At 36.5% G+C, this 25,970-nt stretch overlaps 1 protein-coding gene across 1 annotated transcript; it reads left to right on the top strand.

The window, feature by feature from the left end:
* The first annotated feature begins 384 nt into the window (after positions 1 to 384).
* LOC128210018 (Fanconi anemia group M protein-like) lies at positions 385 to 25,047 on the top strand. Its single transcript, XM_052914316.1, has 18 exons — positions 385 to 399; positions 2,765 to 2,909; positions 3,277 to 3,887; positions 4,372 to 4,544; positions 4,760 to 4,837; positions 5,275 to 5,433; positions 5,960 to 6,091; positions 7,866 to 8,089; positions 8,437 to 8,540; positions 9,284 to 9,444; positions 10,691 to 10,897; positions 11,413 to 11,641; positions 12,287 to 12,435; positions 12,928 to 13,063; positions 13,656 to 13,786; positions 14,679 to 19,038; positions 20,141 to 20,279; positions 22,835 to 25,047. The coding sequence occupies exons 2-18, from the start codon at positions 2,821 to 2,823 to the stop codon at positions 24,312 to 24,314; spliced, it is 8,562 nt and encodes a 2,853-aa protein (XP_052770276.1). The 5' UTR covers positions 385 to 399; positions 2,765 to 2,820; the 3' UTR covers positions 24,315 to 25,047.
* The last annotated feature ends 923 nt before the right edge of the window (positions 25,048 to 25,970 follow it).

Genomic DNA, 25,970 nt, shown 5'->3' with positions numbered 1-25,970 from the left:
AAACAGTATTAAGTATCTACCATATATAAATATACACATGTACCAGTACCTTTATTTAATACTGATATCTTTTTTTCGTTGTTTGTTTATCTTTCGAGTAAGTTCAAGTATAGAAGTAATGTAAAATATAAAACTGGTTGTTTGTATTACTTGGGGTTGAAAAGTCCTGCTCCAGAACAAACCAGTTACAAAAACAGCGGTCGTTATCCAATTCAAATGGCGAAAAATACCGGGTCATGTGATACCGGGATTTATCATGTTATAATATAGCACGGTACCACGTGCACATAGCCCGGCACTGACAGGCACGGGATTGAAAATATCGGTGCTAACCATTAATTTAGTTGTATGTGGCCGTTGCAGACGATGTAAACCAGTCGGAAAGCGGATCTTTCGAAGGTAAACAAAATAATAAATCATGAATATGTAGGATTTTTTGCATGAAATGTTGTACATAATTTTTCATATTAAACAATTCCTCAAATTATTGCTTTCTTTCAATGTTTTGCATGTTAAATTTGCAATTTAAGTATCTAAGTAAGAGTATGTTACTTTTGTCATACATTTTCGCGTGCATATTTTGTACGATTCAGCAAACATAGATAATTGTTTGTTTCCGATTTCATTAGCAAAACATAGACAGTTTGTAATATCTAGTTAATTTGTGTCTTTAAACCAAAATAACCGCCATTAAGTCTCGGTACATTTAGGTATCTTTCCTGTTCAAGAAAATACTGAAAATTATTCTATAACTATAACTTAAGGAGGAAAGCAATTTACAGTGTCAGAAAATATAACCTTGCCATAAAAAGGATAGGGTCGTTTAATAAAAGGATAGTTTGGGAAGATGGAAACATGCATCTTTTCTGTTAGCTTTTTGTATGATAGCATCATCTTGATTAGTTTTTAATTATTGCATTTTTCATATGTTTAAATTGCACATATATCACCTAGTCCATATAAATAGCCGCTTCAGAGCTTTGACAATTTTTGTGTTGGCGACTCTACACGTCCATATCCCTTGTTGTTTTCGTAGCCAAGAATGACAGATCCCAGCGCTAAGTATATCGAGCGGAAAGATAACAAGCACCTGCTAAATAGTTCAAAATGGCGATGCTTTGTTGACAGATCGATCTAAATTTTTGTTTTATAAAACACTTAAGTGTAATAAGAGAAAGGTGTTGGCTAAAAATAATTTTGTGTTTTTATTTAACAATGCGGTGTTAAATATTGTGGAGTTACAGCTGAAGAATATATTTTACATTGGTGTGAATCAGTTCACTTGTGGTGTTTAGGGAACAAAATGAATATCCAAATGTTCAAAAAGTTCCCTATATAAGCATTATTGTGGCTAAGATATCACCCAGCTTCAATGATGCCCTCCACTATCAATAAGACAAGCAGTCAATTTTGCCAAAAGTTGCCCTACACCATACATGCCATATCCCCGGAATTCCGACAAGATACAAGAGATACAAGAATCTTGATCTAAAGTTGGTTATATGATAACAAAAAATATTAGCTCAATGAGCTATTTTCCGACATGAATAACAAAGGTACATATCATATCAAAACATAACAATGAGCTCATGATATGGAAATAAAATCCATATAGTTTAAAATGGTACAAATATTGGAACAAGTATTTACAAAAGCTGTTCCTTATTATATTCATGCATACAATTAAAAAGTAATATGGATTAGATTAGTAAAAATAGTGAAAACATCAACAAGTTTTCCCGGCTGTACGTTAAATCCACACGAGCACGGTTCCGTTAGTTTACATAGATACCCATCCCCCAGTCCCCAAGCTGAGGATCAATATCCCCTGGAATTAAGATATATATATATTTTCCAAAGACTTAGATCAAGGTTGACAGTGGAAAGCATCCATAATATTATGAGTGTAGAATAAGATAAACATATTATCTGTAGCTTTTTTGTACCATCAAAGACCATGTTGACTAAGCCCAAAAATCACAAAAGTCTTGTTTTTCTTTATATAATGCTGATGTATTATATATTTATGCTATGAATTTATATGATGATGAGTCTATGAAATGTTATAATTAATTATTATTCTTATATTATTTGTATATTAGAGCAATAAATAAATTTAAGTAACTTCTCATTCAGATTTCTGTATTTATTCTTATGTAATAAATGTCAATATTGTGCTTAATTTTGCTGCGTAAAAATCCCCAGGTCTTATATCAAAATCCTCTGGAATTCAGACCAAAATCCCCTAGGAAGCTTCTCAAAATTATGGAATGTATGCTACACTGTACTAAATTCCAACTCAGTGTTGTTTTATCACCAATTTGGGGTAGAAATTTGGCCCAATTCCAAATGCTAAAACATACTTTTTTCCTAAATTTTATTTGAAATTAAATTCTCAATTTCTCTTCTAAAAACTAATGGAACCCCAAAACCATTTTCGTGGAGGAATTAATGTATTCTTAAAGAAACAAACTTGATTTCATTCTCTTATCTCTTCTGTCTATTTTAATGCATTTTTGTTATTTTTTAAGAGACTTTGAATTTTAGCCAAAGTGAAATACTTCTCAGAATTGGGCTGAATGATCCCATTTTCATCAAAATGTTAAAAAAAATCCCCTGCTTAACAACATAATAGCTGCAACAGTCACAACTGGGTTTCTAGTGACAGTTGCAACCCATTTCATGAAAGCATGTTCTCTTCTTCAGTCAGCTTGTGGTGCTATTGTTCTTAAGTATTTTAAGGTCATAACTATTTTTTTCACAGATTAGGATGGCATTTCAACCAGATACAAAACTCAGAAAAAAAGCGAAGTTGTGACCATGAAACCATCAAAACAGAAAACACTTTTCCAGAGCTGGGGTCCTCGAAAAACAGATTCTCAAAATAAGCCTGATATACTGAATAAGAGGTATATATCGTTTAAACATCATAAACAGTAAATGAAGGCTAATTATTTGCTACTACACTGCAACTGATATTTTAGTACTTTAGTAGTTTATCTGTAAAAAACAGAAACCAGCTACAGCATTGTAAACCGGCATTCTATCAAAGTATTGTACATATATACACAAATTATAGAACATGTATTTATTTATATATTGTAGTGAACAAAAATTTAAAGTTACCATTCAAAGTATTACCTTTCAAGCAAAATGAAATGTCAATAAAACAGTTAATTGTGATTACATTATATCAGAATTATATATTATTATTATTAAATTTTATTTTATAACTAAGTTGATTTTTATTTATAAACCCATTTTTCTCTGTAACAGCAATGCTAGAGAGGCCACTCCTGCTGCAGCCAGCACTGAGGACGTGATTGATCTATGTGGGAGCTTTGATGATGATGACGATGAGCTTTTATGTGAAGCTGAGGAATCACTCGCTATAACGCACATCGCTGAGCCTGGACCAAGTACTTGGAATGGGAGGAAGATTGGTGGCACATCCAGTTCTATCAGTATTAACAATCAAAAGGAAGACAGTGGCCACAATGAAGCTGGGCAACAGGGTGAACATGATGGAAATATCTCGTTGGGTGTTGATGGTTTTGGGTGTAGTCAGATATCCGCCACCCAGGCTGCAGACCTGCCAGGGTATGACAGGACAGCGGGCAAGTTGTGGATCTACCCAACCAACTACCCAGTGCGAGACTACCAGTTCAACATCTCGCAGCAAGCTCTATACAAAAACACCATGGTTACCCTCCCTACTGGCCTCGGAAAGACTTTCATTGCAGCGGTGGTGATGTACAATTTCTATCGCTGGTATCCACAGGGTAAGGTGATCTTCATGGCCCCTACAAAGCCCCTGGTGGCCCAGCAGATAGAGGCCTGTTACAACATCATGGGCATTCCACAGGACCACACTGCTGAAATGACTGGTATGTAATGTGGCTTTACTGGTCGAAATTAGCACAAGCCTGCAAGCCTTGCACTGGTAAAATACTTTCCGTGCTTGCTCAAATTCTGGGTTTTATGCAGCAAGGCTTTTTCAAAATGTAATGCCAAGCAGTAGTACCGGTATATGAATTCGGGCTTGTCCATCAAAAAGATTAATTTTGATGACTGTGGCTTGTTGTTGGTTTAATAAAGTAATTGAGATCAAGTTTTGATGTAAAACAAATTTCCAGGGGTTTTTTCACCTCCTTTTGTAGAGGCCGATTTTATATAAAGACATTTTAAATGAATTTTACATTTTCATCTATCATTTGAATTTTCATTAACTCATTTTCAATTTATAAAAGTATGACTGTTATCTTAACCATTAAAAAAACCACTTAAATAACATAAATGGCATATACATATACTGGTACATATTTCTGGTAAAAAATTAAATCTGATCATAAATTTCATATTAACCTACAGGTAGTATGGGTCCGAGTAAACGTGAGAGGGCGTGGCAGGAGAAGCGTGTCTACTTCCTGACTCCCCAGGTGCTCACTAACGACCTAAGTAGGGGGTCTTGCCCTGCCAATCTTGTCCGCTGTCTCGTTATAGATGAGGCTCACAAAGCTCTGGGAAACCACGCCTACTGCCAGGTCTGTATTGAAAATCGAAATTTAAATGCACTTTTTTGTCACCGAAGAATGTCATGCAAGTTTGTGATAACATCTGTTTTACATTTTTATTTTTTTCTGTTATGAAGGGTTTTTCTAAAATATTGGTATTAAATAAAGAACAATTAAGTTAGCAAACAAATTTTCACATACATGCATACATTTTTTTATGCTGTTTTTATGCTTTTTTCACACAGGTGGTGCGAGAGTTGGTCAAGTACAGTCAGATGTTCCGAGTTCTTGCCCTCAGTGCCACCCCTGGCAGTGATATCAAGGTACCGTACTTGCCAGAGTTAAATATGAATAGTTAGCATAACGAAATGTGTCAAACCCTAAAATTTGCAAAATTATTAAGATGTAGCAATACAAAAGCTTTTTTGGGTAATGCAAATATTATGTTTTACCTCAACTGGGGTTCCTGGGACCTTCATTGATGATGAATTGCCATTGGGGGTCCCTGCTAACTATATGGGACTTATTTTGGTGGTCCCAGTATGCACAATAGGCTGGAAACAAGCGTCCTTAGACAAAAGATGAATCAGGGTCCCAGATTTCTGTGTCTAGGAATCCCTGGTTACATGTGTATATTGAAGCTTTTAAAACCAGTTCATGCCATTTAAATGAATTCAATAGCAGCAATAAAATATAATTGAGAAATTTTCATTTACTGCTATTGCTACCCCATGATAGACTGTATTCTTTACTGATTCAGGCTGTACAGCAAGTGTTGACGAACTTATTGATCTCCCACATTGAGATTCGTACAGAAGAGAGCCTGGACATTCAGCGATACTCCCACGAGAGGAGGGTTGAGAAAGTGGTTCTACCACTTGGTGATGAACTCACACAGGTCAAGGGGAAGTACATACAGGTAGGGTACATTTGTTCTTTTGAAGTGTCCAATTGTTACCCCCTCGGTCAGTCAGTAGGTCAGCAGACCAAAGCTTTTCCGAGATACAACTTGACAATGCCTGGATCTATGGTCTTCAAACTTGACTTTTAGGTTGGGTGTGACCAGTAGATGACCCCAAATAAATTTGAGGTCATCAGGTCAAAGTCAAGGTCACATGACTGTGAAAAGCTTGTCCGAGTGATAACTTAACACCGCCTGCAGCCATCAGTCTATCTAGCCAGAAATTTGCCCCCAAATTGTCCAGAAAAAAAGTGCTGATACTAATTGATCATATTGTCTAGCAACTAAGGCACAAGTATTTACATGAATATGGTTGAAATTAAAAGTTGTTCCCCAACCAATACTGGATAAATGCTTGCCAAACATGATCAAATTTAAACATCAAATTAGCGTGCTTGTTAAAATTTTCAAAGCCAAATATTAGTATTAAAGCTTATTCATCCACAGATAATTTCGATAACTGTTACACGTTTTTGCCCTACAGATAATGGACGTGGTAGTGGGCCGACTGAAGCGACAGGGCGTCTTGTACCAGCGGGAAACCACCAGTTTTTCAAAGTTCCTTATTCTTAAAGCACGGGAACAGTTCAGACAGGATCCACCAGAAAGACTACCTGTATGACTGCCTTTGTATTTTGTTCGAAGGTTTGAATTAAGTGTACAAATGTGTTTTATTACTCATTTTACATAGAGATTCATGATTTCCACAGTTCAGGTAGTTTCAAGTGCAGACAAAATAATACAATTTATTCCCAGTAATAATTGAAATAACCAGAGATATGATTTGTCTGTTGATTTCCGGGGATCTGATATGGGGCCTATATTACACCGCAAACATATTGCCAAAACGATTTTAGCCTTATATCTGCCAGGTCAATCACATCCCTGGTAACCATAGCTTGGCTATCATGTCGTGCGTCACTGCTTACTGAAAGAAAGGCATGTAGTATTTGAGCTAAATGGTTTTTAGGAAATATTGATATTGTATACAGTAAAACTGCTGTCGTTCGAACAGGTTGTCGTTCGAGAACCGGCAGTCCCTCAAGGTCAGAGATTGGTCCCGAACATTTTTTCTTCTATTGTCATATAAAATATACTGAAGCTGCATCGAAACCGAAGTTAGTCGAGGAGTCAAGCACAATAGCTGGTCCCAAATACACAAATCATGCACAAAACCTTATGGCTCCCTCGAGGTCATAATTTCACAATTTTTTTTCCCGACTGAGTGTTCCAAAATCAACAAACATTTAGGTGTTAAAACTTTCACATGTCAAAAAAGCAAGAACAGTTAAAAAGAAATTTCATAAGGTGTGAAAACCCGTTTAACACTGTTTATGTATGACCGCTATTACTTGATAAGGGCATTTGAGAAGATTATTGAGTTTGAACATTTTCGCGAGACAGACAAAATGCACAAATCATCAATCCTTGATTTTGCGAAAGTTAAATTTGACTAATGCCATCATATATACTGTCAGATTTAAATGTTGCTTGTTTAGAAAATGTGCTTTTTGTAAAAATAAACATAAATACCGTATTTATTCATTTATGATTTTTTTTTTTTAATTTTAATAGTACATGATAGCCTTTGAACATATGACCGATTTCCACAACGCAACACATAATCGGTGTCGTTGTAAACAGTCGGTTTAATGACTTCAAACTTAAAATACACTGAAAGATATTTCATAACAGACTGGAAATTTAAAAATGGGTCGTTCAAAACATTGTTTCCCTCGAGGTTTCAGCTCAGACCCGGCGTCCTAGAGCGATCGCAGTTTTACTGTATTTCCCTTTTGACTGGTCAAAGCTGTAACACAAAAAAAATTAAAAAGGCATACTAGTAATTCATCTGCAGAAAATGAATATTTTGTGAAAAATCTGTGCAGGTAACAGGACATGATATCATTCCTGGTGTACGCTATGATAAAATAAGGCCCGGAAGTAGATTTAATGTCAGTGACATCATTTTTTAAATATAGGTTTTTTGGAGGTCAGGAATAGAAAATATAATAAATAAAGTTTTTGGATGGTTGTTATTGAAAGAATATAATAAAACACTTACTGACTGAGGATATCAGTTGATATCCCTTCTATGGACCACAACAAGCGGTATTCACCTCAACTTTGTCTCAGTAATTATCACTTTCTATGGTCCATAAAAATCAGTCAATAACTCAGGGATATGATTTTTCAGCAGATCAAATGGCTCAGGGGATCCTACATCACCCCCCCCCCCCCCCCTCCCCACCTCATAGATAATAGCGTGATAATGTGGTTCACTCCATTTGTGGCCTAAAATGGCTCAATATACCCTTGCTGAAATGTTTTCAGCCCTACTGCCATATGAATTACATCCTTGTAAATGTATGTTACTTTTATATTTCCAGCGCACCCAGTATGGTGTAGTAGAGGGTGACTTTGCTCTTGCCATGAGTCTTTATCACGGGTATGAGCTACTGCAGCTCCACGGGTCTCGGTCCCTGTACAATTTCCTGGAGGGGATACTCACTGGCGAGAAGTCGTACGGACGGACACGTACCGAGTTGATGCGAAACGGGGACTTTGTTTCCCTTATGGAGATGCTGGCTTCTAAATACAAGACTCCTGAAGGGTATGACTTACCCTCTTTAAATCTATTTTCAAATTGGATAAATAGCAAAAATATGCAGTTTTGCAGTGGCCTATTTTTTGCTAATTAGTACAAGTTATTTTTTGGTCATTAAAATGAAAAAAAATGGCCCACAAGCCCAAATTCTTACATTAGTACTGGGCTCGAAAAACACGCCTTTGCTATATAAAATTCAGATTTAAATAAGCCTGCCAAATATATTTCAACGACCCGCTTTATGAACAATAGAAATAATATAATGAAACCTTATGATGTCAGTTTCAAATGTAGTTTATGCTAGTACACCTTAAAAACTGAATCATCATGGTTTGTTCTTTGGTTGCTTACAGCCTTACATTAAGCCAAGTGGAGAAAAGGCCACAGACTGTTGGTCATCCCAAGATGGAGAAACTGCAGGAAATTGTGCTGGACCACTTCAGCAAGCATACTGATGGTTTGTTACATTGAGGGGGGTTTTTTTGGGGGGTGGGAGGCAGGGGAGGTGGAGAAATTAAATCACAACTGTAAAAAAAAGTATGCTAGAAATTATTAGAATTTTATTATATGAATTAAGATTTAAACTTCTTTTGGGTCTTAGTAAGCTTGTCCTATTTCATAATTTAAGGTGCATACCTTTTAATAGTTATCAGTAATCTCCATTGAAAATTAGTATTGTCAGCAAGATCATTTATAAACCTATACTGCTGCAATTTTTTGCCGGTTTTTAATAACCACAGAATCTTTCCCAATATCCCGGACTCAAGTGTGTATTCTCTTCATGTACACTGCCAGGATGATCTACACTGTATGATGTGACCTTGGGCTTTCTGCCTTATTATATTGGGACGGTATTTCCCATATAAACAGTGCTTTTATCTTTCCCACATCCTCAGCCCAAGTGATGATGTTCTCGCAGTACTGCAACTGTGCGGCTGATAATATCCATGCTACATCGACATCGAGCAAAAGGCTAAACCACCTTATGTCTTTCTTATATCTAGTTTTTCATTCTAAACAAAGCTATTATCTTATCCCTTAGCACGACCCATTGGGCCAAGTGATGAGATTCTCATGGTACCATGACAGTGTACAAGAGATAATGGCAATGCTTCATCGACAACAAGCTAAAGGCTAAACCATTGTCTTTATATTTCCTTGTTTTTCACGTGTAACAAAGCTATTGTCTATCATCCTTAGCTCCATCCAGAGTGATGATATTCTCGCAATACAGAGACAGTGTCCAAGAGATTACAGCAATGCTTCATCGACATCGACCCATGGTGATGGTTATGTCTTTTATCGGCCAGGCCAGCACCGGAAAAAACACCAAGGGATTCACTCAGAAAGAACAGCTCCAGGTTGGGGATTTTAAAAGCTTTTGTTTGCCTGCGAAGCATATCTGACACAAGGGGATTAATTTGTCTGGCAGCGCTCTCAGTAACGTCATTGTCAGAAGTGGTGTCCATGTCACCCTTTCATTTCCAATCATGCACATTTGTCATTTGATGTACTGTTTTGATTAAAGGGTCAGTAGGTGAATGATTAACGTCATGGTAGCTTTTACTAGACAATTAATTGTCTCTCCTGACAGGTGACACATCTGCATAATTCTAGTCAAGTCAAGTCAAGTCAAGTCAACAGTTTATTGAGTAATTAAAGGCCACGGCCCCAAAATACATAACATACAAGAAAGGCATGAGTTGTGTCAGGGTAATTAATCGATACAAGCAAAGTGTAAAAAAAAATCATGATTATTTCCCGTTAACCATGAATGTTTAGAAGGAGATGGTATACATAATAAGCTAGTTTTCGTAAATCTTCAGATTGATTTGTGTTTAATAACCTATAAAAATCTTCTAATTCAGTACCATTAGAATACCAATTAAATAAATATTGCGATCATATGTCATTATATTTACAACATATAAAGAATGCATGGTATTCACAGTCTAAAACAAAAATGTTAATATTATCTAGACAAAACCGACAAACGCGTTCTTCTCTTGGGATATTATTATGCCTACCAGTTTCAATTAACAATTTATGATTTGAACATCTAAATTTGCTAAAAGCTGTTTTGTGTTTGTAAGGTATGTCTAAAGATAAATATTGTTCCACATTAAGCAAAGTTTTGTATTCTTTATAGTGAAAACACCGACTGGAACTGTTAATAGCATTGTGCCAGTTTTGGTTGAAACAATCAATAATTCTCCATTTAAAAACACTGATAAATATAGATATATCGCCAACATCTTGAGATATCCAGATATAACCGAAGCCATACATAAAAAGCATATTCTTAATATAAGTTGCCCAGCAAGTGCGTCCAACTTCATCCAACGACTTGAGCATTAAGTAACATTGTTTAGGGTATCTAGCTAGTCTATTCTAGTTTATGCATACAATGTCATGAATATGGCTCTGTTGTTTGACAATGCTGGTAGAGAATTGTTTATGGTAGTTTTATGCACAATTTAGTGTTTAATTTTCATTCCATTTTGTATAACAAATTTTAGGCATGTCAAATTTTTAAAGATCATTTGATGACACTCTTGTACATTCTACACAATAACTATTTCTCTACATACTGTCTGTTTCCATCAGGTTATGAAGAAGTTCCGCGAGGGAGGGTACAACACTCTTGTGTCCACTTGTGTCGGTGAGGAGGGACTCGATATTGGGGACGTTGACCTCATTATCTGCTTCGACGCACACAAGTCCCCGATACGTCTCGTACAGAGGATGGGTCGCACAGGAAGGAAACGTGAGGGCAGGATCTTCATGCTCGTCACTCAGGGCAAAGAAGAGCAGGTATGCGGTTGATTTTTGTCACCATATGATAGGCCTTGATTATAGTTAAACACTGAGTGACGTGTAAATTGATGGAATATATACTTAGTAAATGGTCCTATTTATAATATAGTGAATTGACCAATTTGCACATCAAATTACACAGATTTTTAGTGTTTCAAAAACCCCAACACCATGTATACGATGAAAGTTCCACTTTTGTACTAAACATCAAACAAAATTAGAAAATAAGTTCTGTTTCTTACAAGAAAAATAAAATTGGTTGAACCTAACCACTATGTATTTGATAAAGATGAAATCCGGAATAGGAGTACTAACAATGTGGTGAAAATGTAAATAAAATAAGTAGATCCACCTTATTCAGCAGGTTCTTTAAACCACAAACCATTCAGCTTTCAAACCTACAAATAACATATTACCATGCTTTTAATCACTGCCAAGTCTGAATAAAAAGAAAATGCCCAGAGTAGTCACTTCTGAATTGGTGTAATTTGCTTTGTTCCTATATCTTACAGATCTACAATCAGAGTCAGTACTCCAAGAGGAGCATTCACAAGGCGATCCTGAATGGGGCACGATCCCTCCATTTCTACCAACACTCACCCCGCATGGTGCCCGACTCCCACGTGCCTCAGTGTCATAAGATGCACATCACTGTGCGTGATGCTTTCAAACCAGTCAAGAAGATTGCACCTGATAAGACAGATCATAATCAGAGCAAGATTACTTCAATGTTAGGAGAAGGTATTATGATAAGCTGATGTTATACTACTCAGATATTGTGATTTTATCATGCAATTTTTTGTCTCTGAAGGTTTTAAATTCTTATGAAATTTTTAACTAGTCTGTTGTTTTTTAAGAAAAAAGTCGAGGTAGCATATTTTTTGTAGCCTTTGGTGTGAGCATTGTAGTGCAACAACTTAAACCTTGGCCATTTCTAAATAAACATTCAAAAAAGGAAACTTGTTTAATGTTTTACTAGCTGCTACACACTTTTAGGTAAGGCTCATAACTCTTTTTTATAAATGTTAAGTTATGACCAGTGTTTCTTTGGAAACTGAAAAAGTTCATATGTAGGCATTTGCAATGTGAGGCTCTTGTTATGTCTACTCATTCTGTCTGGTATTATTTTAAAGTTTGTAAGACTCTAGCTATGTTTACCTAGTCCTACATGTACATCGACTAGTGTGATAAACTTTTGATTGTTTAAAATTTATGATTTCACACAGGCAAATAATAAAAGTAGCAGAAAGAACATACATAAAGTACCAGGTTTTGGTCTGGTAAAAAATTGCAGGCCTTCACAATTACTGCACTAACTTTCTTTAGTTACTCATGTATTTATATTACTAAAGACAGTGGGGTGATATTGTTAATCAATATCTTCAGGTAGCAAGGCTGTTGTCCAGGAGGGTGACGGGGGTATCAGCCTTGCTGAGTTCCGAGAGTTGGAGCCCTGGCTGGTACCAGATTCACAACTTCCTGTACTGCCGACTCCCAGCTTGATGTGCCTGCCTGGGAGCCAACAGCTTACAGAGGTGAAGTGCTGCAGCTTTGGGGTGGTATTAAAGGATTATGCTATAATGCTTAATAGAGAAATTTTCCATAAAGAAAATGATGTAAAAAGCATGAAAAAAACACACAATTTAGGTTGATGCTAAAAAATAATGTTCTTTATATTTTTTATTTTATCATGTTTAACTTTTTTTGCTTTAATGACCAAAGCAAAAAAATGCATATGACAAGTTACAGATTTAAAAATATAAGCGATTTTTTTTTGCATTTTTTTAACTGGGGTATTTGTCGTCAACTAGCTAATGATAATGATTGGAAAAAAAAACATTACAAAGATTAGTATTTTCTTATCTGTACCTAAATCATATGTTTCTTTCATCATTTAAGTAAAATGAGACATGAAAATGCATTAAAATGAAAAAGATGTTTTTTTGCATCAACCTATTTTGTGCGCCTTTTAAAGAGATAAATGGGTTAAAAGTGAATGGATGGAAAATGTTCTGTTTTCTTATCAGCCCCAATCAGGAGGCCGTCTGCTGTCGCTGTCTGACTGGAGCCCCTGGCAGACAACTCTGCAGGAGACAGGAAGGACGGGGCACAGCATGCAGGCACAACATCTCGTGCAGCTCATGGAGTTTGTTCAGCTTCAACGTAAGTTACTTCAGTGATGTACAAGTGGCTGGGGTGCTTACAAACACCATCCGGATAAGTTTGAAGTAGCAAATTAGGAGAATCTAAGGAAAACAGCATTACAGAAGTATTGCTGACTTATTTGTGTCAGACTATTATCAACCTTGATCATTAATATTGTGTTTCATGTAATCATTGGCAGATTGAAAATGTAATAAAGTATGTTACAGTTGTAAGTATGTATGTTTTATAAAGAAAAAAGTTAGGGTATTGTGAAAGCCTTGGTTTCCTCAGTGCCGATGTTGTCGTTGTAGTGCAAAAACCTAGGCCATAAATCCAAAACATTTTAAGGTAATCAAATAAAACATGCACATGTTTCCAGAGGCAAGAAGCACTTGTTAAGCAAGTCCCATAACATAATTAGCATTCACTCTGCAGCACTCTTGTTTTGATTTCAGTCTGTTGACATGTATATTCACAATTTACCAAGACACATGCTTGTTAAAGGATATTACATATGTCCACTTGCCAGCCTATATTTACCATTTTATTTCAAGTTTAGTTATCCTGCGCAACAGAGACATGCTTATTTCCCTTCCTTCTATACCACCAGAGTCCCTGGACCCTGATGATGACCCCTATGGCCTGGAAATGGCTGCCTATCTCAACGAAGACGACATTGTAAAGGAGAGGGAGACAGTTGCCCCAGGATCCATATTGAAATACTGCATACCAAGCACAGGGGTTAGAAAAGGGGTTTGGGGGGGAACAGTTTGTCATACTTCATATGCAGACTTTTCTTAAACAACATTCATCTATCACTAATTGTCAACTTTGTACACCTGTTTTTAAATGCCCCAGTGCAGGGGTAGATTTCATCAAAAAATAAGATTACCCTTCATATTTTTTTTTACTTCAATGAATTTTAGGTGCCAAAGAAAACTTTCGCAATACTTAGAACTCTTTTTTTTTTAGTAAGTACCTGCTTCCAGTCAATTACATATATTTCTCAATGATAGCAAAATTAAGCCTTACACCATTGTTAATGATGAACTAATGTTTTAGGGACCATGATAGTGTTTTATGTACATTTCTTGCCATAAAAACTGTGCTTATTTAATGAGTCCTGTAAATTAAACTTTTAATATTGTGTTGTTACACTGCCTAATATCTAAAACTGCATGTATGCAGGTTAAGATTATGTCTGATTTCAAACAACTTTATTAAACAATTCAACACATGACTTTCCTTGTTCTGTGAAATACAACCTGTTAGGCTGTGTGTTGTTAAAACACTAGTGTAGTATTACTTTGTCATTTTTGCACTGCTTATTTAGCATCAGGCCTTTTACTAACAAAATTAATATCTGAATATATTCTGATCAAAATAATCTTTCCTGATTATCAATTTTTTTTTATAAAACTTGCTAAAGACTTGCTTTATTATTATTTGTGAACTCACTTCAGAAGTATTTTTATTAAATGGCAACTTGCGTAAGTTCCTATTCAGGGTTTTCAATAAGTTTCTGTTCAACTGTATCAAATAGTAAAGTAACCGACAAGCCACTACTCATTTGAACAAGCCATTTTGTCTTATTGTGAACACTGACTATATATGGATTTACCTTTAATTTCAGAAGAAAGCTGTGAAGTCAAAGAAGAAGCGTGGGCAGGGAAAGTTCAAGAGCAGACTTAGTGCCGTCTTACCTAAAATGGCTAAAACAGATGAGGAAGATTCAGATATGGAGTTACCAGAGTTTAACGTGAACAAAACCACTGGGGGAAGAAATGTTGGAAAACCTCGACCTGGTACTCTCAGTGTAAATGATGACTCTTCAGATGAGCTACCTGCTTTAGATGATGATAATGACAGTGGTGTTGAAAACAGCATTGGAGGGAATGATGGTGAAAGAGAAGAAACAGCAGTTGAGCTGTCTGATAATGATGAAGTTGATGGTGAAATAACATCCAAGCCAAAACCATTGCCAAAGGAGAAAGGTCATGATACAGGAAGAAAAGTAATTAAGAGCAAAGCAAAGTCACTGGAGAGAAAGATGAATGAAACTAAGTTAAGGAAAAGAAAGAAGAGTAGACATAGTAGTGGTCATAGATCTATTGTTGAACTGATAGCAGATAGTGATTCAAATGATTTTGATAATATAGCAGAGGAATATGTTACATTTGCTGATGAACTACAGGAAATCAATGAACACTCAATTAGTCCAAAGAAAATGGAAATATCTCTTGTAGAGGAACATGATGATAGCATAATGGAAGTAGAAACAGACTGTGCATTAGAAAACTCATTAGAAGATTTAATAGAGGGCTCGATAAGAATTAGAACTCCTCCTCCAGTAGAGGAAGCGATTAAATTGTGTAAGGCTCTGAATGAAGAAACTGGGAAAATAAAGGTGGACCTACTAGCCCTTGTAGAGGAGTGGCACAGGGAAAACGCTGATGGCAAATACATTGTGTACCCTGTTTGGTACAGTAAGAAATATCACAGAGATTCTGGCATCCACGAGGAAACACCACCGGCTGAAAGAAATGCAAGAAAATTATCAGTGCCCAATCAAGATTTGTCTGTAAACACTTCATTGGGTGTTATGGAAGACAGTTCACCATTGGAAAATGTCAACAACAATGAAAACACTGTGGAAATATTAGGTAGTAAAAGTAAAAAAAGTAAAATAAGTATAGGTGACAGTAATACTAAGGAAGATTTGGCAACAAATAAAACAGAGAAAGCTAGTGCTTTAATGAAGAAAAGGAGACTATTTAAATCTCCACAAGCCACCAATCTTACAAAATCACCAAATGGAAGTTCTCCAGAGTCGACCAACAGTAGGGATTCCTCAAACTTATCAGTTACCGATAATGAAGATTTACAAGCTATAGTGTCCGAAAGTCATACTAAATGCATAAATAGCCAAAGTTCAAGGTCAAATGAACAAAACACTGAAGACATCAATAAAGATCAAAAGAAAAGCCAACGTAAAGATGCCCTATCTAATGAGCTTGATAATGACAATCTTAAAGTCAATGATGATGAAGATATGTGGATGAATACTGGAAGTTTTGCTCTTGACTTGGATATGGATGAGATGGAAGAAAAGGAAGACGAATTGATGCAGATATTTGATGAGGAAAACAGTCCAGTATTTTCTTCCTCTGTGAAAAAATCCAAAAATTCAGATGCAACTGATAGTGTTAGTAAGAATAATCAAGGAATGGCTAGTGCTACAAACACAGTTCAAGACATTAATGAATTGTCAGAAAATAAGAAAATTCAGTCATTGTTTGATTTTTGTGAGAAAGATGACCTTCAGTCAACCTTTGAGTCAGAAACGGATAAAAATGATGAACTACCATTAGCTAAACCATTCACAGAAACTGTGCCTAAATCATTTGAATTTGATTCTTGGCCTCATGATGATATTGATGATGATATCTTTGATGGTATCAAAACACCTGCTGTTTCAAAAGCTAACACAACAAGCACTCAGATAACATTTACCCAGGCCTTACACTTTGTTGCTGGAAGCACATCATCAGGATCAGAGTCATTAGTAGATGGGCATTCACATCCAGGAGAGCCATTGAACAGTCACACGTATTCTGGAATGTCAGAGGATATGATGGGAGATCATGAACAAGGATTTAATTTTCAAGAAAATATTGTTAAGGCTGGACCTTGTTTAAGTGAGAAAAGTCGTAGCAAATCGGGGTCAGATAATTGTGCTAGTGCAAAGTCATTGTCCAATACATTACTAGAAGGAAACAGTGACTCTTCAGAGTTGCAAGAGGAGATCGAAAATAGTGTGCAATGTGCTGAAAAGAACAAAGAATTTAACAAACTGGATAGTGCGCTGGACAATCCTGTTCAGAAGCCGAAATCACTGGTTAGAAAATCTTCCTCTTCATCATCAGATGGTGTTGAAATGCCAGAATTTGACCTTGGCTTTGACCTTGATGAAGATATTATACCCCCTTCTCCTGATATGAAAGTTTCGCAGTCCCAGAAATCAATTCGTCTGAGCCAGGCATTTAATCTGAGTAGCAGGCTCAGTCAGAGTAGGCCAGCTAAAGGTGAATCAGTCATTGAACAGATACAGAAGTCAGGAGCCAAACTTGGAACAGGATCTGAGAATCAAAAACCTGGTTCCGTAAAAGGTTTTCCAAAGAGTAGAAAGTCTTTAAAACTGGCCAGTATTGATGTTCAGGACAAAATTGAGGAATGTGAAGAAGAATCGCAGTCTCTGCTCTCTGACAGTGATAGTTTAAATTGCAAACTAATTGGTAACTCGAAGAAAAATAAATCTGAAAACAAAAAGAAGACTGACCTTCAGAGTATTCCAGAAAATAGATTGTCTGTGGATGTTGGACATGAAAATGAAAGTTATATACCTGCAAAAGAAATTAAAGCCAAAAAAGACATAGAAAACAAAGGCAAGATTGAGGTATCTGAACCAGTTGAACAAAAATTTAATTTATCCTTTGATTTGTTAGACACAGATTTGGATGACTGGATTGATTCAGGAGCAGAACCTGTAACACATGATAACAAAGAAAATAAAGACAATGTGAATGGGGATGTTAGTACAGTTGAAGACCATCCTGCTAACAAATCTCAACCACCAGTTGCAACAATTGCCCCCATAAGCTTTTCCCAGAAGTTCAATAATGAAGGCAAGAAACAATCTTTGAATGATAAGAAACTGAAGAAAGATTTGAGAAAATCTGTTTTCCAAATGGATGATATATCACCAGATGTTAGAGGGGTTCCAGTGAATCATGCTAGAAGTAAAGATGTGCGAAAGTCTGTTTTCCAAATGGATGACATATCACCAGATGTAAGGGGAGTACCAGTAAAGCATGTTAAAAGTAAGGATGTGAGAAAGTCTGTTTTCAAAGTTGATGACCTTTCTTCAGACTTCTTTGATGACTCGTTTGATACATCTGTCTTTGTTACCAATGATCCACCAAAGACAAAAAGTTCCACCCCAAAAAACAGTCATTCTTTAAAACACAATACCAGTACACCAATGTTGTCAGCACGAAGGAAGGTACAGTGTGTCGCACCATTCAGACCAGATGAGGGTACACCCATTGGTAAAACTGGTGGAGATAATTTCGTTGTTACTCCTCCTTTCACAGCTGATCATCTTAATAAAGTACCACAAGTCACTGATGGCTTTCATGATGAAACTGAGGCTTCTAGGCATGACAGTAATGATATGAGTGTCAATGTGTCTAGTCACTCGAGTAACAAAAGTGGAAGTGTAACACGGAACGACACTAGTGTTAGTAAAGAAGCATCTGATAATGATGATAGTTTGATCGTTGTAAGGAAAAAGAAAAATGTTCATATTTTGGAATCTCCTGCTAGTCAAGCATTTAGCGTACATGATACATCAGACATTGTTCGACCAAAGAGCAGAAAAGCTCTGATCCTCAGTGGTGATGATGATGATGCTGATGACTTTAATGACTCATTCATGATGACACAGAATAAATACATCCCTGCAAAGAAAAGAAAAACCATTGATACACACATGGTAGATTTGGATGATGATTTTGAGATCACTAGAAATGAATCACATGGAAAATCAGTCAAAAGTAATTCCACATCAGCTTTTGAAATGCTTGAAGATGATGATGATTTTGAAGAGAGTTTTATACAGCCGAGAGGAAAAGAAATACTAAAAGGAAATCAAACTAGCAGAGTTCAACAACAGACAACAAAAGTGAACAGAAGGCCTCTTCCAACTATCAAACACAAAAAGCGTCGGGCGGCCAACCCGTTTCTTGAAGAGGAGGCAGAGCTTAGCGAAGAAGATGGGGAGATGGATGGCGTGTCTAGTGATGAGGCGGAGGGCAGTGACCTTGATACATATGACAATAGCTTTATACACGATTCCCAGATGTCTCAGGTGTCTCAAGCTAACAACACAGACATACACGCCCTCTATCTTAAGAGTGTGAGAAGCCCTGTAGGTATGTGATGCTAAATAAGGTTTGTTTTGCTATTCAATATTAAATTACTCTTATACATTAATGTTTATTTATGTTGATCTATCCACTGAAAACATTCCATAAACCTTTCAGAAAGTCATAACATTTGTTTCATTGAATGTTAATGTAGTACGCCCCTGTATGAAGGCAAATATGAGCCACTTACTTGCACAATATAGCCTTAGAAGGATATTGTGTACATGCAGAACTTGCTCTAACTTTATAATAGAGGCCGAATGCCATTTTTATGCATAATTTGCCTTGAATATGAAGAGGTGTAACTGTTTTTGTCACAGTTTGATCACTCATATTAGGGTGTTAGAGAGTAGGGACAGGCAGCTAAAGGAAAAAAGGGCTCTGTTGGGTTGTAAAATATAACGTTAGTCATTTTGTAATATCAAGTTTCAATTGCCAAATATCTCAAGTTTGTATGAATTTTTTTTATCATATTTTAAGTTTTGATCAAAAAAGAAATATTTGATTATCTTAAGAATTTAATTCTATGACTGATTTTCATGAAAGCAGAAGGATGCTACCAAGAAAGGACAGGGTGCAGCACCATTTTATAACTCTAGCTAAAACCCTGCATATGAGCAGCGTGTTTGTATACTTGTTTATAGGTATAAAACTAAAGTATTCCATACAAAGATCCACATATTTCCCAAGTGGTAGTGTAAAGTTCAATCTGCAGTTACCACTGCAACATAAAGGTGTCTTCCCCGGCCCTCGCCTAAGCCCAATCTTCCCCGGCCCTCGCCTAAGCCCAATCTTCCCCGGCCCTCGCCTAAGCCCAATCTTCCCCGGCCCTCGCCTAAGCCCAAACTTCCCCGGCCCTCGCCTAAGCCCAATCTTCCCCGGCCCTCGCCTAAGCCCAATCTTCCCCGGCCCTTGTCTAAGCCCAATCTTCCCCAGCCCTCGCCCAAGCCCAATTAGATTTATATTTTAAACAAATACCCATACATTTCCCAGGTGGTGGTGGAAAGTTCAATCTACAGTATGATCACCATAACGTGGATGGTTTTTCCCAGAGCCTCGTCCTTAGTGTTATATATTACCGGTAAATAAATAACCATATATTTCGCAGGTGGTGAAGGAAAGTTCAAGCTGCAGTACAACCACCGTAACGTAGACGTGTTTTCCCAGGCTCCGCCCCAGGAAGAGTCTCACTACATGGAGGATTCCTTCTGCGTTGACGAGGAATGTGACGATGAGTGGATGCTCAGGTTTGTTATACATGTATAAGGAAGTCCTGAATTTAAAAAAATGGTTTGTGGTGACTGATTCATTTCTAAGTGGATTGGTATGTAGGAAATTATTTTAAAACTGACTGATGATTTAACACAAAACAGTTACCGGTATAAACAAGAGAAAAGGCATACTACATAAACCTGTTTTGCCGGACTTTTCATTGAAAATTTTGGGTAACAGATTAGCAAAAATGTGGTAGGTGAGTGGGCAGGCATTTTGGTGTTGTTAAAAATTTCGAGTTTTGTTTTTTCAGTATCTTTAGTTCAACAGTTTTGGTTTGATCTTCATATAAAATGGTCAGAGTTGTTGTCAAGAAGAAAACTCAGTCAGTATATTTCTCAGCAGAATATTATGGACCAGTGTGATTATTGGTCATCTCGGGTCAAAAGGTCAAATATTAAAAAAAAAATTGTGTTTAAGTTCCTTATTCCTTTCATAATATCAACAGTGTTTTTTATCTTCAAGAAACTCAGTAAGAATAATTCTCAGTATGACTTTTAGGACCTTTGTACAAAAGCATCCTGCTACAAAGTCAAATTTCATGATTTGTCAAAATGGAATTTCCAGCTTTAATGTGGTTTTTGAACAAGCCACCTGTCAGTAACTGTAAGCATCTATTTTATAGAGGGACTGGGACAACAATCTTAATTAGTAAGAACACAGGGAGAATTTTTTTACTAATAGAACATTCTTGAATGTTCTCCTACCTCTATTTTATATACTTTTATAAATTTTATTATAATGATAATCAATAATACATTAAAAATACTAGAAGTGCTCTTTGTAGCCAATTACCGATGCATTGATTAACCTTGATGAGCATAGAAGATCTCTGCCACCAAGTACGAAAATAAAGTGATTTTACGATATATAATTCTTCCAAAATATGCTATTCAACACCCATTTAAAAGATATCTCATTAAAGTTTCATTAAATTCATTTTATTAAATTGTTCGATATAATGTAGTGCTAGTTTTTATGCCCCCGAAGGTGGGCATATTAAAATCGCACCGTCCGTCCGTCCGTCCGTCCGTCCGTCCGGCTCTGTAACTTTCCCTTGTATGGACAGATTTTAAAACAACTTGCCACATGTGTTCCACATACCAAGACGACGTGTGGCGTGCAAGACTCGTGTCCCTACCTCAAAGGTCAAGGTCACACTTAGTGTTTATTCACAATGGAGTGCTGCATATAAGGACATAGAGTATAGGTTGTCGTGTCTGGGCTGTAACTTTCTCTTGTATGGACAGATTTTAAAATAACTTGCCACATGTGTACCACAAAACAAGACGACGTGTCGCGTGCAAGACCCGTGTCCCTACCTCAAAGGTCAAGGTCACACATAGTGTTTATTCACAATGGAGTGCTGCATATAAGGACATAGAGTACAGGTTGTCGTGTCCGGGCTGTAACTTTCCCTTGTATGGACAGATTTTAAAATAACTTGCCACATGTGTTGTTCCACATACCAAGACGACGTGTCGCGTGCAAGACCCGTGTCCCTACCTCAAAGGTCAAGGTCACACTTAGTGTTTATTCACAATGGAGTGCTGCATATAAGGACATAGAGTATAGGTTGTCGTGTCAGGGCTGTTACTTTCCCTTGTATGGACAGATTTTAAAATCACTTGCTACATGTGTTCCACATACGAAGACAACGTGTCGTGTGCAAGACCCATGTCCCTACCTCTAAGGTGAAAGATACACTAAGTGTTTATTCACAAGGGAATTCTGAATATAAGGACATAACAGTGTAGGTTGTCAAGTATGGGTGGTATTTTTTTATGTTCAGAGGCAATTTAAAATAACTTGCCATATGTATTTGACACGTAAAGGCAAGATAAACTTTTCATGTACTGACCTTGTTCGTAGGTCAATGTCACATTCGGGGGCATTCGTCACATACTGTGACAGCTCTTGTTCGTATGTGCTTTTTATTATTATTTGGAAATGTGTACTTTGTATTTTGAAGTTTAATGTATGTTTTTAAATTTGTTCAATGTAATTTTGATTTTTTGATTATAATGGAGTGTAGCTCATAATCTACTTCTATAACGTGATAATATTTTGACATATATAGTATTTACTTAATCCCTATATTGTAGTGTCACTTATTAATGTATAAATTAATGTAAAAAAGGACAATTTAAAAGAAACAACCTTTTTTTTTCATTTTTCTGTTAGAGTTAATTACAACATTGAAAGATGAAAATGGCCAATATATACAAACATGAACTTGTCTACTCCAAAAACCAATTCAAGTTTTCCGAGTAATGGGGTACCTGAGTACTCGATCGGAAGATTGTCTGAGTACTTGAGTACCGTTTTCACTACTCGTAGCCATCCCTACTTTTTAAGTTTATAGATCAGAAGTTATTTCAAATGAAAGATAATTTTGACAATTTAAGAATGTTACATGATTATGATCTACCATACTACGACACCACAGTGATTACTTTTCAGCAAAGGAAGTTACTGTTGTATGAGGTTTGCCTATGCATGAAAATAACCATGAGGTTTCTCATTTCAGAGAGGAGGAGGAAGAGAGTAGTGGAGAGGAGCCAAGGGAGGTAACCTTACTGCATGGAGACAACTCTGTGTTACATACTGGTCGTAGGAAGAGAAGGGCAGGGGGAGTAACTTCGTTTATGACCAGCAGGCAGAGAGAGATACAAGTCGGCCGAATGAACGCTCTGGATAAGATCAGAGCTAAAGTCGCTGGAAAAACAGATCGAAAGATGAGGTTGGATTCGGTCGAGGAGGTTGAAGGGGTAAAAGAAACAGAGGCAGTGGAACAGGTGAATAAGCATTGGAAGAGGAATAGGAGGCTAGAAGGAAGAGTAGAAAAGAAAATAGAAGGAAAGAAAAGCCGGATACAGAGGCTTAATGATTCTTCCAGTGAGGAGGAAAATGAATTTCTGGATAAATCTGAGCACAGTGTAAAGAAGGGGCCAGGTCAGATGCTGGGAAAAGGGGTAAAGAGAGCTCGGATTCTGCTGAGCAGCGATAGTGAGAATGATGATGACGGTGTGGGTGGATTGAAGATGTTTAAAATGGATGGTAATGTGAACTCAGATGTGAGTGCTGCTGAATCTGCTAGGCTCGAAAGACTGAGAAAACAAAGAGAAAAGCAAGAAGAATTTAGAAAAAAGCTGAAACAGTCGGAGGACAGTAAACTTACCAAGCTAAAAGATAAACAAAGTACACAAAGTTTTGAAGAAAACAATGCAAGTAGAAGTGATTCAGAATTTGCAAAACCAAAAGCTGTTAATGATAATAATGATGTTGAAGTGATAATGAATATTTCTAGTAATCAAAGGCTGAATAATAAACCTGTGATCTTAGTAGACTCACGAGAGATAAGCAGTTCCCAAGACATTATATCAGATTTGAGATTTAAACATGATGCATGTGTGACTGCAGCCCAGTTGCAAGGATGTGATTATATTGTCAGCAACAGAATGGCAATTGAAAGAAAATCGTGGTCGGAATTCAGCAACGGGGCGAACCGGGCTAAACTCGTAGAAAGAATGCAACATCTGAGTGTGTTATTTGATCGGCCTTGCTTGATTATTGAGAAAGACAGGGTTAAACCGGGTGAAGAAAAATCTGCCAAGCAAATTCATTGGACAAAATATGTGGACAGAACCTTGTCTCAGCTTTATAGATCTGATGTCAGAGTGCTTTTTACTGAAAATTGTGGCGAAACGGGACAGATGTTGGCGGATTTGTGTAGACTTGAGATGCGGAAAAATATGAGAATATCAGTACCTCTTGATCTTAATCAGGACCAGACAAATAAAGTTAAGTTTTTCTTGTCCCTTCCAAAGATTAGTTACATCCATGCCTTAAATTTATGCCATGGATATAAGTCAGTGTCAGACTTTCTCGCTAGTACAGCCTCCACTATTGAACAGCGAGGTAAAATGTCCACAAATCGGGCCATTGAGGTGTACAACTTTGTCCATCGAGAGTTTGATGTCAATATGTTGCCGGTCAACTATAAGTAATAGGATTTATTAAGTTTTGTATGCTTTCTAGTCGATTTATCTGTCATAATGTGCGTATTTATGATGACTATGACAATGCTCGGAAATATCTTGCAATCTTGATGAAAGATAGATATTGTGCAAGTTTCACTACTTGTTTGTATTTTTACGCTGTTATGTGTGAAAATAAGTTGAATAGAAATGCTAAAAATATTCTTTGACAACTAGTGTTGTCATTTTTAGCTTGTCTGTTTTTTCAAAGTTAAAAAGTCCTAGTTTTGTCATAGCCATTGGTTGTAGGTGTGACTGCTTCGTGCTTGGCCATATTTTAAAAAAAAACATTGAAGGTATTCTAATGAAACTTGGATCACGTGTTGTCAGAGACAAAAGCCCAATATTTAGCAATGCCCATTACTCTGGATTAAATAATTGTTGAATTATGCCCCTTGTTAAAGTGAAATAACAGAAGAGCATTTGCGTTTGCCAATTGTCTCTTGGGCTCTTGCCTTATTCACTGTGTGCGAATGGACACCGGATATAGCTCAAAAAGTGATCAATCGATAAGCGTTTGGTTTTGAGACATGGACAGTTTTCTATCATTTTTTTGTATTTTATGGTGATATATTTAACAAAATCGACGAGTTTTGAATTACTTGATACTGTGCAATATACGACTATGATGGAAATGTGTCTCCTCTTTTGTATAATAGTCCAATTCTCGCCGAAAGTTGCATGATCGCTCACAAATGTTCATTTATGTGGTACGATTTCAAACATAAATCAACAAATTGAAAGTAAGAATAAAAACTGAATCGAGCTATTTCATTTTAATTACATAATCTAGTAATGTTTAAAATATCAATATGATATCTTTTGTTGTTACGTAGATATTCATACCTTTTGATGCCCTGGCAGTGTACTGGGGATAGATGAAGCAAATAAATAACTGCACAGGGGATAGCTATTAAGTGGACTGAGGATAGTAACGATGTATTTAGTAAAACAAGACTGTGATAATGATTACGGCTATTTATCTATACGCGAGCTCGAGGGAAATTGTTCGATGTTGTCCATATCGAGGGATGAAAGCAAAACATGTTGTAGTTCTTTGTATCTGTATGCACTTAAAACTGTTTCATTGATACATATTAGTCAACCATGATGTGTTTTTTCACAAGCATCTATATCTAAATATTTGAAATACGCCAGTAATCTGATTTATTGAGAAACACAAAACATATGGCCGTATAAGATATGTGGTGTTTGCTATTCATATATATAATATTGCTTTGTAAATCAAGTACGGTACGTCTTTGCAAACAGAAAGTCACCAGTAGGGATATTGTGATCAAATTTGGAACACGTAAAGCTTTGTTCTAAGCTTGGGTAGATGTTGGTATTACTTAGAACAGAATAATGGTCTCTGCTCGTTCACTTCAGTGAGAAAAAATATATTGTGACCAACCCTGATATTTACGCAGCTTGCATATATATACGTTCATTTAGGAGAGCACGGATCAAACTCATTGTTAACTAAAGGTTGCTCAATATTTCTTATCAAATTGTACTCTCTCTTTTTGCAGATTATTTGAAAGTTCGAAATTGACATATACATGTATAGTGTATATTAACAGTGTTACTATGAATTTTTGTCTCATTTTACATGTTATCACCAGG

This window comes from Mya arenaria, chromosome 11, assembly GCF_026914265.1.
Source record: "Mya arenaria isolate MELC-2E11 chromosome 11, ASM2691426v1".
Taxonomy (NCBI): domain Eukaryota; kingdom Metazoa; phylum Mollusca; class Bivalvia; order Myida; family Myidae; genus Mya; species Mya arenaria.
Note: the sequence above shows the minus strand (reverse complement) of the source record. Positions and strands in the feature narration are given on the sequence as shown.

Bases quoted from the DNA above. Each gene is read 5' to 3' on its own strand.
- LOC128210018 (XM_052914316.1), top strand. From the start codon at position 2,821: ATGAAACCATCAAAACAGAAAACACTTTTCCAGAGCTGGGGTCCTCGA. The intron at 4,838-5,274 runs GTACCGTACTTG...TTACTGATTCAG, and splicing joins CCCCTGGCAGTGATATCAAG to GCTGTACAGCAAGTGTTGAC. The intron at 13,064-13,655 runs GTAAGTTACTTC...CTATACCACCAG, and splicing joins GGAGTTTGTTCAGCTTCAAC to AGTCCCTGGACCCTGATGAT.